The sequence below is a fragment of the Echinops telfairi genome, unplaced genomic scaffold (genome assembly GCF_000313985.2).
Source record: "Echinops telfairi isolate 266 unplaced genomic scaffold, ASM31398v2 ScPeMD7_7457;HRSCAF=8495, whole genome shotgun sequence".
Taxonomy (NCBI): Eukaryota; Metazoa; Chordata; class Mammalia; order Afrosoricida; family Tenrecidae; genus Echinops; species Echinops telfairi.
The window spans coordinates 11,829,718-11,843,560 of NW_022111357.1; the positions used below are offsets into that span (position 1 = coordinate 11,829,718).

At 58.3% G+C, this 13,843-nt stretch overlaps 3 protein-coding genes across 4 annotated transcripts in view; 2 read left to right on the top strand and 1 right to left on the bottom strand.

The window, feature by feature from the left end:
• Positions 1–197: 197 nt before the first annotated feature.
• On the top strand, positions 198–5,979 carry TMEM54 (transmembrane protein 54). 2 transcript variants are annotated; one of them, XM_045299058.1, is made up of 6 exons: positions 198–605; positions 2,419–2,612; positions 4,565–4,624; positions 4,745–4,933; positions 5,050–5,184; positions 5,549–5,979. In XM_045299058.1, exons 2-6 carry the CDS (start codon positions 2,454–2,456, stop codon positions 5,621–5,623), a joined length of 618 nt encoding a protein of 205 aa, XP_045154993.1. In that variant the 5' UTR covers positions 198–605; positions 2,419–2,453; the 3' UTR covers positions 5,624–5,979. The 2 variants fall into 2 exon arrangements, with proteins under 2 accessions (XP_045154993.1, XP_045154992.1); XM_045299057.1 differs by having other exon boundaries at positions 198–2,612.
• Positions 5,766–13,804, bottom strand: HPCA (hippocalcin). Its single transcript, XM_004704999.2, has 4 exons — positions 13,746–13,804; positions 10,841–11,239; positions 6,646–6,751; positions 5,766–6,560 (listed from the first exon to the last, which is right to left on the bottom strand). The coding sequence occupies exons 2-4, from the start codon at positions 11,216–11,218 to the stop codon at positions 6,463–6,465; spliced, it is 582 nt and encodes a 193-aa protein (XP_004705056.1). The 5' UTR covers positions 11,219–11,239; positions 13,746–13,804; the 3' UTR covers positions 5,766–6,462.
• Positions 13,491–13,843, top strand: part of FNDC5 (fibronectin type III domain containing 5) — a 24,427-nt gene continuing 24,074 nt past the window's right edge. Inside the window, exons 1-2 of the mRNA XM_030887984.2 lie at positions 13,491–13,629; positions 13,713–13,823. Coding sequence (XP_030743844.2) covers positions 13,491–13,629; positions 13,713–13,823 — 250 coding nt within the window. The remainder of the gene's footprint in view (positions 13,630–13,712; positions 13,824–13,843) is intronic.

The window sequence follows — 13,843 nt, forward strand, 5'->3', positions numbered from 1 at the left end:
GAGCGGCGGCGGCGGGGACGGCCGGGCCCGGGAGGCCCCGACCCGACCCAGATCCTCCTGCCGGGGCGGAGCGCGGAAGGGGGAGCCCGAAACCCCGGGGTTTGGGCCGTCTTCGCCGCCTCTTAACTTCCTGCGTGACCTGGGCCCAGCTACTCCCTCTCCGGACCTCAGTTTCCCCGGCAGTCGGATGGAGGCTGCCCCCGGCCGCTGGAGTCCGCTTGTGGCCCTCGGCCCTCTCCCCTACGTCTCTTTCTAGTGCTGGAGCGGGACGGCCGTCAGAGGGGAGCCGAGCCGGGAGATCTGGGGCTCAAGGATTCTGAGTGGTTGGCCTCCCCACCTCACAAAGGGCTGCCCCTTGCAGACCCTCCCCTCTGCAAGGCCGTCAGGGGCTGGCCATCCCAAACCGGACCATCAGCAGGGAGCAGCCTGTCATGCCGGCTCCCCAAGCTCCTGGGCACACTGATGCTGCCTCTGAGCATCAAGCAACTCTGGTGGGAATCCTCTGTCTAGCCAAGAGACCTGTGAGCCTCCGTTTCCTCATCTGTAAAGCGTGAGCCGTGGCTCCCATCTCCTAGGACAGGCGGGAGGCCGTCTGTACCCTCTGGGTAAATGTTCAGCATGGCCCAAGAATTCTAACAGGTGCACGACCCCAGGAGGGCCGCCAAACTTCACCCCCACCTTGCTCCTGGGCTGCTGCTGCTGTTGTTGCTGAGCACAGCCCTGAGCTGGGTGGTGTCTGGCCTGCCAGGTGGGTGGGTGGATGGGGTGAGGTGAGCCTGGCCACTGGGACAGAGCTGCCAGGCCCCTTCCTGTTTGGCTAGTAGGTTATCTGTACAAGGCTGTTCCACGTAGACATGTTCGTTCACTGTGCTGCCTAGCCTGGACTTCTAGACGGGGCTCACTCCAATGGCCCTGCAGGCAGGGGCCTCAGAGACCCCACTAGATCTCCCCTCCTGGCTTTACAGGTAGGGAGAAGCTGGTGCAAGATCACAGAGCAAGTCTGTGGATGAGCTCCTTGGGGACTGCTGCATGATTTTGTTTGTAATCACACATCTCGCATATATGAAATACAGTCCAACTCTCCTGAGGCCTAGGAAGGGACTGAAAGTCAGGTCCCACAAGGAGCATGTCCAGGAAGTAGGGGGTGTTGAATTCTGGAGGCCTGTCCAGCGTGAGGGGTTAGGGGCTCATGGGACTGCCATGGTGTGTCCCCTGGAGGCTGAGCCAAGACTCGTGAGAAAACCCCAGAGAGCGGATCTGGAACAGCCTGCTTCCTGTTCTCAGAAGTTCCCAGAGAGAAGCTGAGCAGCCATTTCCTGCTCAGAGAGAATTTGTGCCTGAGTCCTAGTGTTCTTTTGGCCCCTGTGCCCACCACACCCTCGGCCTGCCCAGTGCCCCTACCCTGAGACCTTACCTTTCCCAACTTTTCCAACTAGAAGTCAAGCTGTAGTGTTATTCTTCCCATTTACAGATGAGAGAAACCCGGGGACTTGTCCGGAGTTCCCTAAGCTTGAGACAGTTCAGTAGTTGTGTGTTGAGTAGCTACTGGTACCAAGCCCTGTCAGACCCTATCCCTGCCCCATGTACTCCTTGGTACTTGTGCCCCCCGCCCGCCCCCAGCCTGCTGTCCTTCCCCAGGGCCTGACACTGAACAGGTGAGCAGTGAATATTTGTGTAACAAACACATCGATGAATGAGTTGATGCACAGGGCCTTAGTGGAAGGATCATGGGATCTGGAGCCAGAAACTTGAGTTCAAATCCTGACCCTGCCATGTATAAGCGACTATGCTTTGTACCTTAGCTAAACTGTAGTTGTTGGTGGTGTGCACAATGGGATTGGGCTATTGTGATCCATGGGGTATTTACAGACTGATTTTTGGAATTAGATCTCCAGGCCTTTCTTCCTAGTTTGTCTCCGCTTGGAAGCCCCACTGAACCCTAGTGAGCATCATAGCAGTACACAGGCATCCAGGGACGGAGGGTGTGACTATGCTTGGGCTACATTGGCCAGGGCTGGTGTGTGCCCTCAAGTCTAACTGATTCTGACTTGGTGACCCTACATGACAGAGAAGGGTTTCCTGGGCCGTCATCTTTAAAGGAGCTGACCTCTTGGTTAGTAGCCAAGCACGCAACCATTGTACCACGAGTCCTTCCAACCAGGACTACTTCTCCTTTGTTAAGTACCACCTGGGTGTTTTTCCGGTCTCATTTCACTTGCCCCTCTTGAGGACTTTTCCAGACGCCACCCTGAGAATGTCTTTATGGAAACTGAGGCTCAGACAACACAAGTTCCTGGTCCCAAGTCATCCAGAAATAGAGCCCAATGTCCACCTCTCCTGCCAGGGCCCTCGGTTTCCCCCTCCGCCCAGGGATGCATCCCACCCACGACCCTGACACAACACAGCTCTCTCCCACAGGTGGCTTGAGCGTGGGTGACTTCCGGAAGGTGCTGATGAAGACGGGGCTGGTGCAGGTGGTGCTGGGTCACGTGAGCTTCATCGCGGCTGCTCTGCTCCATGGCACAGTGCTGCGCTACGTGGCTGCCCCCCATGATGCCGTGGCTCTGCAGTACTGCGTGGTCAACATCCTCTCAGTCACCTCTGCCATCGTGGTACTGTGGACCGGTGCTTTGGGGAGGGGGCTGCAAGGCCTTTGAAGAGTCCCCAGCCAGCACCTGGAGTGGGCAGGCAGAGACCTGCACACACTCTGCTCTGCCCCGGGCACTCGGCCGCTCCTTACTCTGACTTCCTTGTCTGTAAGATGGGGTCAGTGTGGGGCCCACCTAAGAAGATCCTGGTGAGATTGAGTGAGCCCAGCATAGCACCTGGTCTGGCTACTGCCTACTTCTATGAGCTGGGATTATGATGGTGATAGTGACTTAAGGTGCCCCTGGACAGCAGGGCCCAAGGGATTTCACAGGAGTGGAGATCCCTGAGCTGGATATTGGCAGATGAGTCCGAGTTCTCAGATGGGCCACGGTTACCATGATCTAGGTGTAGGGCCCAGCTGCTGGGGCTGGCAGGTAGAAAGGAAACTGGGATGGCATGCCAAGCTGAGAAAATAACATGGTGTGGAGGTGGGGATAGGGAAGATTTATTCTGCAGACATGGAGAAAACCAATTTGGCAGGAATTTGGCAGTAGGCTTGGCATTGCTGTCAGTGCTTGATAAACGGTGGTCTTGATGGCTGAATGGCCGTACCTCTCTAGTGATCATGCGAATGAAGGGGCCGGACATGCTCCGGCTCGGCCAGTTCCTTCCTGCCCATCCGCTGAGAGGCCATGGAGTTCCAACTCCCCCACCCCTCCCTCCAAGCTGCTGCCTCTCCTGCAGAATGCAGCTCAGACAGCCCACCAGCCTCCAGGCCTGGGTGATGAAGCATCCGAGGCCCCAGCAGAAGGGAGCCTCAGTGCGGGGCAGGGCTGAGCCGTGCAGATGTGTGGAGTGGAGTTACACTTACTGCTGTTGTGTGGTGAAGAAGGCAGGGGAGGGCTGGGAGCTCAGGGCTAGGTGGCTCACTGGGGGTGAACTTGGGAACTGTCCATCTGACCCGTCAATCCTCACTGATCCCAGGGACACTAGCTACCCTCCTATAGATACAAAGGCACCAAATGGGAATCTGAACCTAGTTGTGCCTGACATCAAAGCCAGTGCCCCTCCTGTGAGCCCCTTCTGCAGAGCAGGACTTAACTCAGAGGTGCCGAGGCACTAACACATGGCTGGTTGGCCAGTGAATTAAAAGCATGGCTGGATCTGGACTCTGGAAGGCCCACTGTAACTGCTCAGACATCCCCCAGGGGTCTGCTCCGGGTAGGATAGAGTCCCAAAGAGCAGAAGGCAGCTGTTGGGCTAAGTAGTCACCCTCCTCCTGGGGCAGAGCGCACCAGGGAGGCGTGCTGGAGAGAGAACCTGAGCAGGGAGGCTGCAGGAGCTGGCAGGTAGAGGAGGACTGGTGTTCTTGGTGAGCGGTCTCACGTGGGTGGCCCCATGCGCTGCCTCTTGAGTATGCCTGGGTGGGGGAGGGAGGTCCCCAGATCCAGGGCAGTCGGGAGACTGGCTGGCCAGGATGCCGTTCGTTCAGAAGATGATGGAACTAGGGCCAGCTCCTGGAGGGCCTGCAAGCTTTTAGAATATTCCCAAGGATTTTGAATCCTACTCCATTAAATGTCCAGGTTCTGTTTTAAAGTGACCATTTTGCTTTCAGCTCCTTGCCAGTTCTTTCTTGTGTCTGCCCACCCCACAACCCCAAATCTCCCACATTTGTCCTGTGGCTCAACATACCCCCAGGCCTGCTCCTGCACTCCGGGGGTACGCAGACCCCTATTTTCGTTGCTTGGCTGGAGGCGATGGGAAGTCATGGAAGGTTGTAGGCAGGGAGCGGTTGTGTTTTAGAGGCCTGGCTCCAGGGCTGGGTGGAAGCTAGACTCTGAGGAGCCCATGATGCCAAAGCTTGGTAGGGGTGAAGGGAGTGGGTGGTTTGGTGACCCCAGTTGGGTTAGTAGAAACTTCATCTGAGTGTGGCCCAGCGCCCCTCCCTCCTGGACTGACCCAAGCCTCCACACAGGTCATCACCTCTGGCATCGCTACCATCGTGTTGTCCCGATACCTCCCGAGCATCCCCCTGGTATGTGGTATCCTGGTATCCCCCCCTGGGTGGTTGGTTGGGGCTGTTGGTAAGAGTGACCTCAGGGTGGCCCAAGCTGCCCAGGAACCAAACTGACGTTCGCCGGCCTTCCCCTTCCAGCGCTGGACAGTGTTAAGCTCAAGTGTGGCCTGTGCCCTCCTCTCGTTGACCTGTGCCCTCGGCCTCTTGGCCTCGATGGCCGTGACCTTTGCCACCCAGGGCCGGGCACTGCTGGCCGCCTGCACCTTTGGGAACCCTGAAGTTCTGGCCCTCGCACCCAACTGTCCCTTTGACCCCACACGCATTTACGTGAGTACAGAGATGAGGCGCTAGGTGGTGGGGATGGGGAGAGGAAGGGATCCTGGGGTCTGCCCTCGGCCCCCAGCCCCTGACGGTCATCTCCCGTGTCCCTGTGCTGGCCACAGAGCTCCAGCCTGTGTCTGTGGGGCATCGCGCTGGTATTCTGCGTGGCAGAGAGCGTGTTTGCTGTGCGCTGCTCCCAGCTGGCCCACCAACTGTTGGAACTGAGGCCCTGGTGGGGGAAGAGTAGCCTCCGCCCGGTAAGACCCACCTGCTGCCCCACCCCTGTCCCTGCTGCCCCACCCCTGTCCCTGCTGCCCCAGAGCCCCTGCCAGAAAGGTCAGGCTTGTCTGCCCCTACCACCACCCTGAGGACCAAGGGGTGAGGTGTGGAGGCCCAAAAGTGAGCCCACCTGGCTGAGTCACACAGCCGATGCCGGACCCACCCAAGATCCAGGATGAAGTCTTGAAAGAGGGAGGGGAATATTTGGACTGGAATTGGGGCCACTCCGAGGGGCTGCCTTAGGTCTTGCCTTTGGGGTCCTCCCAGATACCCCCATTCCCTGGGCATCCTGGAGGAAGAAACACAGACCCAGTGGGTCCGGCAACTTCCTGTCTCTCGCAGATGCAGGAGGGCCGGGAGCCGATGGAGGGCCATGACCTGCTGAGCTGCACCAGCGCAGAGCCACTGACCCTGTGAGGGTGATGCTTCGCCGAGTCCGAGCCATGGGGCCGCAGACCATGTCTGAACTGGACCCTGGGGCCAACCCAAGAGGACTCATTGGACACTCGGGCACCCAGGTGGGACTTTTAGTCCCCTTTCCCGGCCACCCAGCCCACCGCACTGAGACGAGACTTTATTCAGAAGTTGTTAAAAAGAACAGAGACGCTCCATGTGGATGCATGCGGGAGGGTGGGGAGGGTGGGTCCGGCCAGGGGCTGTGCTTCTAACCCACATGGGACACTTGTGCGTGGGGCTCTGGGGCCACCTGCCCATCTGCCTGTGGGCCTGTGTTGGTGAGAGAGAGAGACCTAATATACCCAAGGGTCCGTGGGTCTGTGTGTGATGAGCTGTGTTGGTCCAAGTGCTAATTGGCATGTGGGGTGCAGAAAGATTTTCCTTTTGCACCATGGCCCTCAGGGCAGAAAGGGCTGAGTCCCCCTGAAAGTTCTTCCTCAAACTTTCACCTGGGGAATCCTATTTGAAGGCAGACTCCTCGCTTGGGGCACCTGGGCAAGGCCCTCTCCTCCCCTCCAGCTGGGGAGCCTGCCTGTGATAGAGGAGGGAGCTCTGACCTCCAGGTGACTGGTGTATGCGCGTGCGGGGAGAGGGGCTTATGATACCAAGATGGGGGTGCTGACTGAGGGGCCTGTGTCTATCCTTAGGAAAAGAGATGTGGCCTCTTGGATTGTGGGATGCTAACTGCAGGGCTCCCTTCTCCAAGCCCCCCCCACACACACACACACAGTGCAGACCCTAGGGGGCCCTGGGGAGACAAGGGAGTGAAGGCAGCGAGGAGCGCGGGCGACCCCTCGGGCTCAGAACTGGGAGGCGCTGCTGGGGTCGCACTGCAGCAGGCGCACGATGGACGGGTCGCTCTTGGCCCCGCGGATGAACTCCTCCAGGGACAGTTTGCCTGCGGGACAGGAGGGCCTTGATAAGAGGAGGCTACTGCGGGCAGAGTGGGGGGGGGGAGCCAGTCGCCCACCACGCCCCCTCACCATCGTTGTTGGTGTCCATTTGGCGGAAGATTTTCTCCGTTCTCTTCTCCGGGGTCGACTCGTCCTCTGGCATCTTCATCACGGACGAAACCATCTTGTAAATGGCCTGGGGGGCGGAACGGGGGTCAAGGCAGGGAGTGAGAGGGGCTGGCCAGAGTCACCACCACCAAGATCCGAAAGCACCCCCAGGCATGCAGTGAGGTTGGCGGAACCCCAGCCGGCGTGGGGTCGCGGAGGTTCCGGAGGAAGGTGCAGCTGGGGCCGCGCGCAGAGAGGACGAGCCCGGGAGTGGGCAGTAGGGATCAGGGAAGCCGCTGCAGGACCACGCCTGGCCCGCAGCTTAGGCCTGCTTTTCAGGAACACCGGGGCTCCAGCAAGGAGCTGTGGACCAAGGACAGGGACTGCTAGCTAACCCCAAAATCGGCAGTTCAAACTCGGCTGCTTCTCCCGGAGAAAGAAGAGGCTGGATGAAGCCTTGGGAACCCTGAGGAGCAGTTCTGTACTGCCCCTATCGGGACGCAGTGAGTTGGAATGCACTCTGATGACAGTGATTTAGGGGTACCCGCCACTCACGCTCCCTTAGGCAACACGGGGCGCCCAGCGCAGGGGAACACTAGGCTGCGGAGCCATCTGTAACCTGCAGGCGGAGGGCTGGTGGTGCCCCAGCATCTGGGCCCGGAGGGGCGGGGCGTTCTACAAATCGTGCAGAGGAGTCCCTGCTGGGGGCAGGGACAGCCTGGGCTCCGCCAGGCCGAGGGCGGCGGGGGCGGGCACCAGCACGTGCCCGAGCTCCCCGGGCCCTGAGGCTCCGGCGCGGGATTTTTGCGCCAGCTGTACACAAGGCTTGGTCTTTGGAAGGGACTGGGTTCAGGCCCCTTGGAATAAAAGAACCAGACCGGTAGCCGCAATTCCCTCTAGTTTTTCCCCCCAACACCTCCTCCAAGAAGGCTCCTGCTTCAGCCTCAGATCCAGCTTGGGGCTTCGGCCTCCGCACGGGTCTCTTCCGGTCTCCTTCCCTCAGGTCTGCGCCCCCACGCTGCCTAGGAAAGCTCTTTCCAAACGCGGATCTCCACTGCTACCTCCCCATCCCAGCGACCGCCCCCTCGCCCCAGCTCCACACAGGCCTCCTTGCAGGCCTGCCAGCGCCCCTCGCTCCTTCTGGAGGCTGCCCCACGCGCCTTCTGCTGCTTCCCACTCCCCGTTCGGGCTTTCTCGAAGGCTGCTCTGACCCAGGCTGGTCAAGGAGCTCCTGGGCTTTGCCTATCTGGAAGTGAACATGTCAAGGCAGGACTGTTGTGTGCCCTTGAGGGTTCATTTGGAGTCACAGCGACCCTACAGGACCCCTTAGGGGTGCCTTATGGGAGCTGATCGTCAGGCCTCTTCTGTTGAGGAGGAGCTGGCAGGGGCCCCACCAAGCGGATATGGAAAGACCATGGCCGCCTAGCCCACTTCCCCAGAACCCAGCACAATGCTTGGCACCTTGAAGAGGTTCTGTTTACAAGCCACTGGCACTGCCCACTGCTCTCCGTATCGTGTCCAGTCCACATTCAAGGCACCTCACACTCCAGCCCCTACCAAGCTCTCTACCATGGAAAAGCCTAAGCCTGGGTTTTCCAGACAAATGATCACAGCCCACTACTGATTGCCAGGCATCTCTATGTGCCAGGTCTCTGCACTGTCTCAAAACATGATAATGGCCCTGCGAAGCAGGACCCTGATGCCCACTGTCCAGGTGAGAAGCCAGGCACGGCGAAGATTCAAACTCACTCCCTCTCGGATGCCTAGCAGTGTGGGGTGGTAATAAATAGCCTGGAATGGCATCCAGTGTCACTATGCACTTGCTGGGTAGCCTTCCTCACGCAGTACTTAACCTCTATAAATCTCTATTTCCTCATCTGTAAGTGGGAATGAATGATCATATTGGCCGAAATCAGGCTTGTCCACAGGACTAGGAGGTAATGGCAAAAACCAGCTGGCCCTAGGGTAAGTGGTCACACACTGCAGCTACTGTAGTCATGACCACGTCCCCCAGGCTTTCCTGACCCACACTACAGACCACGCTGACCAGTTCAATGATCGGCTGCACACTTCTCTCCCCCGCCAGCCTGGGGGTCCCCAAAAGGCTGAGACAGGCCTCTTCCTTCCCAGTGTGCCCACTGCCTGGTGCAGAGTTAGGTCCCAAGAAGGACCTGGTACAAGTGACTGAGTGACCATACCCCTCGTGACAGTTCCTCTCCTGGGCCTCCTCATTAATTGGTTGGAATTGCTGCTCGATCATTGTTTCACTGGAGCCGACTTGTAATTAATCAGAGCCCTGTCTGCACCAGTCGTCTGGGGCTGCCCGGCTGCCGCGACAAAGCCTTGACCTAGATAGCAGAGGCCAGCCAGGAAGGATCCCTGAGATGCCCATAGACTAGGGCCGATTTGGCCAATGTGGTTCCTCTAGCAACAGGACCATTTCAAGTCCTAAAACATCCCTGCAGGTGCTACCGAGCTGGCATCCGCTGCGGCCCAGTCCCTGAGTGATCCCCCACCACTCTGGCCACCCCAATCCTTCCACCAGAGTGACCCACCATCCAGCAACCCTGGCCATGGGAGTCCCTAAAAAAACCATTAAGACTCCCCCCACCTCTGTAGGCACTAGAGGGGAGCACCCCCCTAAGGCAGCCCATTCTTTGGCTAAAGAGCAAATCTAGACCCTCAGCAAGAGGGCACTAGGGACCGGAGCGGTCGGTTGGTCGGGAGGCAGAAGAAGGGGCTGAGAGCTTGGGCGAAGCTGCCTGGCAGGACTACTCAGTCCATTTCAGGGATGCAGGCAAAGCCATTCTTGCTGGAGTGGAGGTTATGCAGATGGGGGTGGGGGGTGAGGGTAATCTCTTAGCAGTTACCATGTACTAATTATAGGGTGGCCCAAATAGCCTTGGGAAGTAGGGGCAAACATCCCCATTTTACAGGTGAAGAAACAGACTCAAGGGAAAAGTGGGCAAGAAAATAAAACCAGAGCCCGGACAGGCCTCAAGACCAGACTCAATCAGTGGGTTCTCAGAAGATTTTTGAAATAAAACTAATTCAAGTCACACTTATAGAGTACACTAAGAGAGAGCATTCCAGTTAGCCCCATAACTCCTCCCCACTCCTGTAAGGGCAGCAGCAGCAGTCTCATTTTATAGATGAGCATGCTGAATTGAGGCTGACCCCTGAACTGGACGCTAACCCTCCCTTTTGAGAGATCTGAGCTTGCCTCCACTTACGTGCTGTGGGACCTTGGGCAAGGCACTTCCCCTCTGAGCTCAGGAGTGATCCCCAAGTTTTGTGATCCCCACCGTGCTCGTGGCTACAGGCACCTTGCTCAGTACCTAGCCTGTACTGGTCCCTCAGCCAAATCAGCTGGGCGGGGGGCGTGGGGGATTATTAAGATGGCACTCCAGATTTTGGAGCCACATGACTGCCTCACAGGCTGTGTGGCCTCAAGCAAGTCTCCTTACCTCTCTGAGTCTCTGTGTCCTCCAGAGTGAGAACCACTGACATATAACAGGCCTGTGCTCTGCAGAAATGTAAACAGACAGGTATGTCTGACCCAGATCATGGGGTAGGGCCGGGCAATGTTTCCTTCTGTTCTACAGGAGGACCATCAACACCAACAACGACAACACAGAAACGGGACAGCTAAATGCAGCGTGTGAGCCAAAACCGGGCTGGAGGGGTGGGGGTGGGGGCAAATTCAACGGAGAACATTATTGAGACAGTTGGCAAAATTGGAATATGGCCTGTAGATTAAATAATAGCATTGTTTCTATGTTAAATGTCCAGACTTCAATAATCATATTATAGGTTATGTAAGAGAATGTCCTTGTTCTTAGGAAATACACCCTGGAGCAAACAGGGATAAAGGGAGTCAAGTTCAGGAGCAACCCCCAGACATACACACACAATGAACATAACACTGGCAAATGGGCCGTCGGTGAGTCTCAGAAAAGGTCAGGCATAAGTGAGTTCACCCAGCTTTTCTTAAGCACTGGAAGTCACTTCCTAAAGAAGAGTTGGTGAGCAGGTTGGTTTTTAAATGGGGGGTAAGGTAGTTCCCGCCCCCACCCGCCTAAGCTGTGGAGAGGATAACAGGAGTGGTGGGGATCAAGGCTGGGCCCTTGCCCTTGCCGATCTGGGGGAGCAGGGCCGCCCAGGGCCCGGGGCCCACCTGCACAATCTCCAGCATCTCCTCGCGACTGATGTAGCCGTTGCCGTCCAGGTCGTACATGCTGAAGGCCCACATGAGCTTCTGCTCCAGGCGGCCGCGCGAGGTCACGCTCAGCGCGATGATGAACTCCCGAAAGTCGATGGTGCCGTCGCTGTTGGTATCGAAGGTGCGGAAGACGTGCTCGGCGAACTTGGAGGCGTCGCCATAGGGGAAGAAGTTGGCGTAGATCTTCTTGAACTCGTCCACGTTGAGGATGCCCGTGGGGCAGTCCTTGAGGAAGCCCTTGTACCACTCCTGTAGCTCCAGCTCCGAGAACTCCGTGTTCTCCCGCAGGTCCTGCAACATCTCGGGCCGCAGTTTGCTGTTCTGCTTGCCCATGGCTGCTGAGCCAAGTCCCACCTGGATCCCCGAGGGGGTTAAGGGACAGAACGAGGTGGTCAGGCTCCCCTCAGCCTTGATACCACTTCAGATGGGCCCTTAGACACCAGCTGCCCTGGCCTTTGACCCAGAGAGGGAGAGGGCCTGCCTGGCCCAAGGTCGCAGAGCTTCCAGCCCACAGCCTGCCTCTGTGACTCGCTCCACACCCTTTCCCCACACCCTACACATTCTCAGAGAGTAGATCCAGAGGGAGAGGGTTGGAAGGGTGCTCCCTTTTACTGAGGCCCTACTACGTTCCAAGCCGTGTCCTTTCATCTTCCCCAGGGTAGGCCATTGGGGATTAGCCCCATTTTACAGATAAGAGGATAGGCTCCAAGAGGTGACTCCACCGGCCTCAGCTCAGGAAATCATGGCATGACAAAGCACCTCACAGCTTTCCGGGGCAGTGCAGAAGACGCCTCTGGTCCTCCACCCCCTCCCCACTGCCCCATGTGGACTTGGCCAGAGGCAGCAAGGGGGAGGTGCCAGTCTGGGTGCTGCAGCTGGACTGCCTGGGTTTGAATTCCAGCTTTGCCTCTTACCTGCTCTGTAACCTGGAGTAAGCTCCTAAGCTCTCTCTGCTGCACCTGTGAAGTGGGGGTAGTAACTGGACCCCTCATAGGACTTGGGTGGGGATTTAATTCGGCAATACATATGACACATTTAGAATAGTGCATGCACACGTAAATGTGACGGGGCACGCTGGTTACTTGTTGGGCTGCTAACTGCTAAACCAGCAGTTTGAAACCACCAGCCTCTCTGCCGGAGAAAGGGGGTGTTTTCTACTCCTGTAAAGAGTTACAGTCTCAGAAACTCACAGGGCCAGTTTGACCCTGCTTTATAGGGTGGCCATGAGTCGGAATCAACTTGATGGCAGTGAGTTGTTTTTGTTTTGTTTTGTTTTTAAGGCCAAAAGGAGTCCCTGGGTGATGCAAATAGTGAAAGGTTAGCTTACTGGCTAATAGGCTGGCAGTTTGAGCCCACCCAGAGGCACCTCGGAAGATAGGTCTGGTGATCTACTTCCAAAAGGTCAAAGCCTTGAACACCCAGGGGGCAGTTCACCTCTGCAAACATGGGGTCGTCATGAGAAAGAGTGAACTTGATGCCAATCATCAACCAGATGCCCCAAAACTGCGCAAAAGAATGCATACTGATATATACCCTGCCACACAGCCTACTGAGCCCACACAGGGTCCCCTACCACCCACATAGCCCACACCCACCCATGGGTCTTCATGCCTGCATACATGACAACATTCCCTCCACTACACAGTGCATATATACTGCCACCCAGCGTCACACAAAACTCCCATCCCCTGTGCACGAAGACACAGCAGCCCACGACCCCACATGTCTCACACATGCCGTCACACGCCAACTCACATGCCGACACCTCTCACATGGCTAGCGGCACGTGGGACCCTCAGGCACCCTTGCCATCTTTCTCTTTTCTCTGAGGGGTACTGCCAGGTCCCAGGAGGGGGAGCTGCAGCCCTTCCTGGACCTGCTGGGATCCCCCTTCTAAAGAGATGCCTAGCCTGCTGGCTCCTCCCCCAACGAGTCCAGAAAGGTCCCCTCAGTGCAGGATGCGGGGGTGTGTGCAGGTGGATGCCCCCCGGGCTGGGGCTGCGAGTGGGACAGGGTGAGAGGGCTCCTGGTGTCTGCAGAGCTCTGCACAGGCAGGTGTGCACACACAGGCCCCCGGACTCTGCATTGTATGTGTCTCCAGGAGCGTTTGCATCCATGCGTGTGCATGTGCGTAGAGACCAGGTATGCCCCATGCCATTGGGGGGGGCACCTATGTGTCCTCAGCAGGCTGTCACATGCGTGCTTCTGCAAGTTGGAGCCCCTCCATTTAGGATCCACCTCTTCGGCCCCAGGCTAAGGACCCGCGGAACAAGTGTGTGGGAGAGGGCTGAGGAAATGCGTAGGGCTGGGTGGGGGCGTGTGTTCCTTGCTCCCCTCCTCAAGGTCCAAGGAACTGGGTCACCGAGGCGGGGGTGGCGAGATGTGCTGGGCAGGAGAGATCCTCCAGTGCCCCCTCCTCCCTGCCATCCTTAGAGTTGCCCCTCCCAATTGCAAGACTTAGAATCTAGGGGCCCGAAGATGCTTCAGTCCCCACCTGGATCCCTAGTCTTCCAAATGGGCAGCTCGACCAGAGACACCTGCCCCTGAAACCATTTCCAAACCTCCCCAGCTCTCGCCCCGGGCCCACAGCCGTCCTTTCCGCACCATGCGCGCCAGGCGCGACGGCCCTTCCTGGAGGGGGCGCGCCCGGAGGCCGGAAGGCGACTCCTCCCGGCTGGGCACCAGCTGGGCACTCGGAGGGCAGGACCCTGGAGAGCGCCACGCGTCTCCCGGGAGCTCCCGCGGCCCGCTCCCCGGAGGCAGGATTCCTGGAGCAGCGGGGCGCCCCGGACGGGGCCTTCTCCCTCCGGGCCCCCGCTCCCTGCAGCCCCCAGCCCCGAATGGCGCGGCCCCCACTCACCCAGCGACGCGGAGGAGACACCGACTGCGCAGGGAAGGCGGCGCTGCAGCGGCGCGCGCGGCAGAGGCGGCCGGAGGGGTGGGCGGGGGGAGGGGCTG

What these genes read in the sequence shown, in the direction of transcription:
- HPCA (XM_004704999.2), bottom strand. Translation starts at nt 11,218, where the DNA reads ATGGGCAAGCAGAACAGCAAACTGCGGCCCGAGATGTTGCAGGACCTG. An exon ending in AGATGCTGGAGATTGTGCAG is followed by an intron (nt 6,752 to 10,840) that starts GTGGGCCCCGGG and finishes TCCGCCCCCCAG; the next exon opens with GCCATTTACAAGATGGTTTC. An exon ending in AATGGACACCAACAACGATG is followed by an intron (nt 6,561 to 6,645) that starts GTGAGGGGGCGT and finishes CCTGTCCCGCAG; the next exon opens with GCAAACTGTCCCTGGAGGAG.
- TMEM54 (XM_045299057.1), top strand. Translation starts at nt 2,325, where the DNA reads ATGTCCACCTCTCCTGCCAGGGCCCTCGGTTTCCCCCTCCGCCCAGGG. An exon ending in ACCTCCCGAGCATCCCCCTG is followed by an intron (nt 4,625 to 4,744) that starts GTATGTGGTATC and finishes TTCCCCTTCCAG; the next exon opens with CGCTGGACAGTGTTAAGCTC. An exon ending in GGAAGAGTAGCCTCCGCCCG is followed by an intron (nt 5,185 to 5,548) that starts GTAAGACCCACC and finishes TGTCTCTCGCAG; the next exon opens with ATGCAGGAGGGCCGGGAGCC.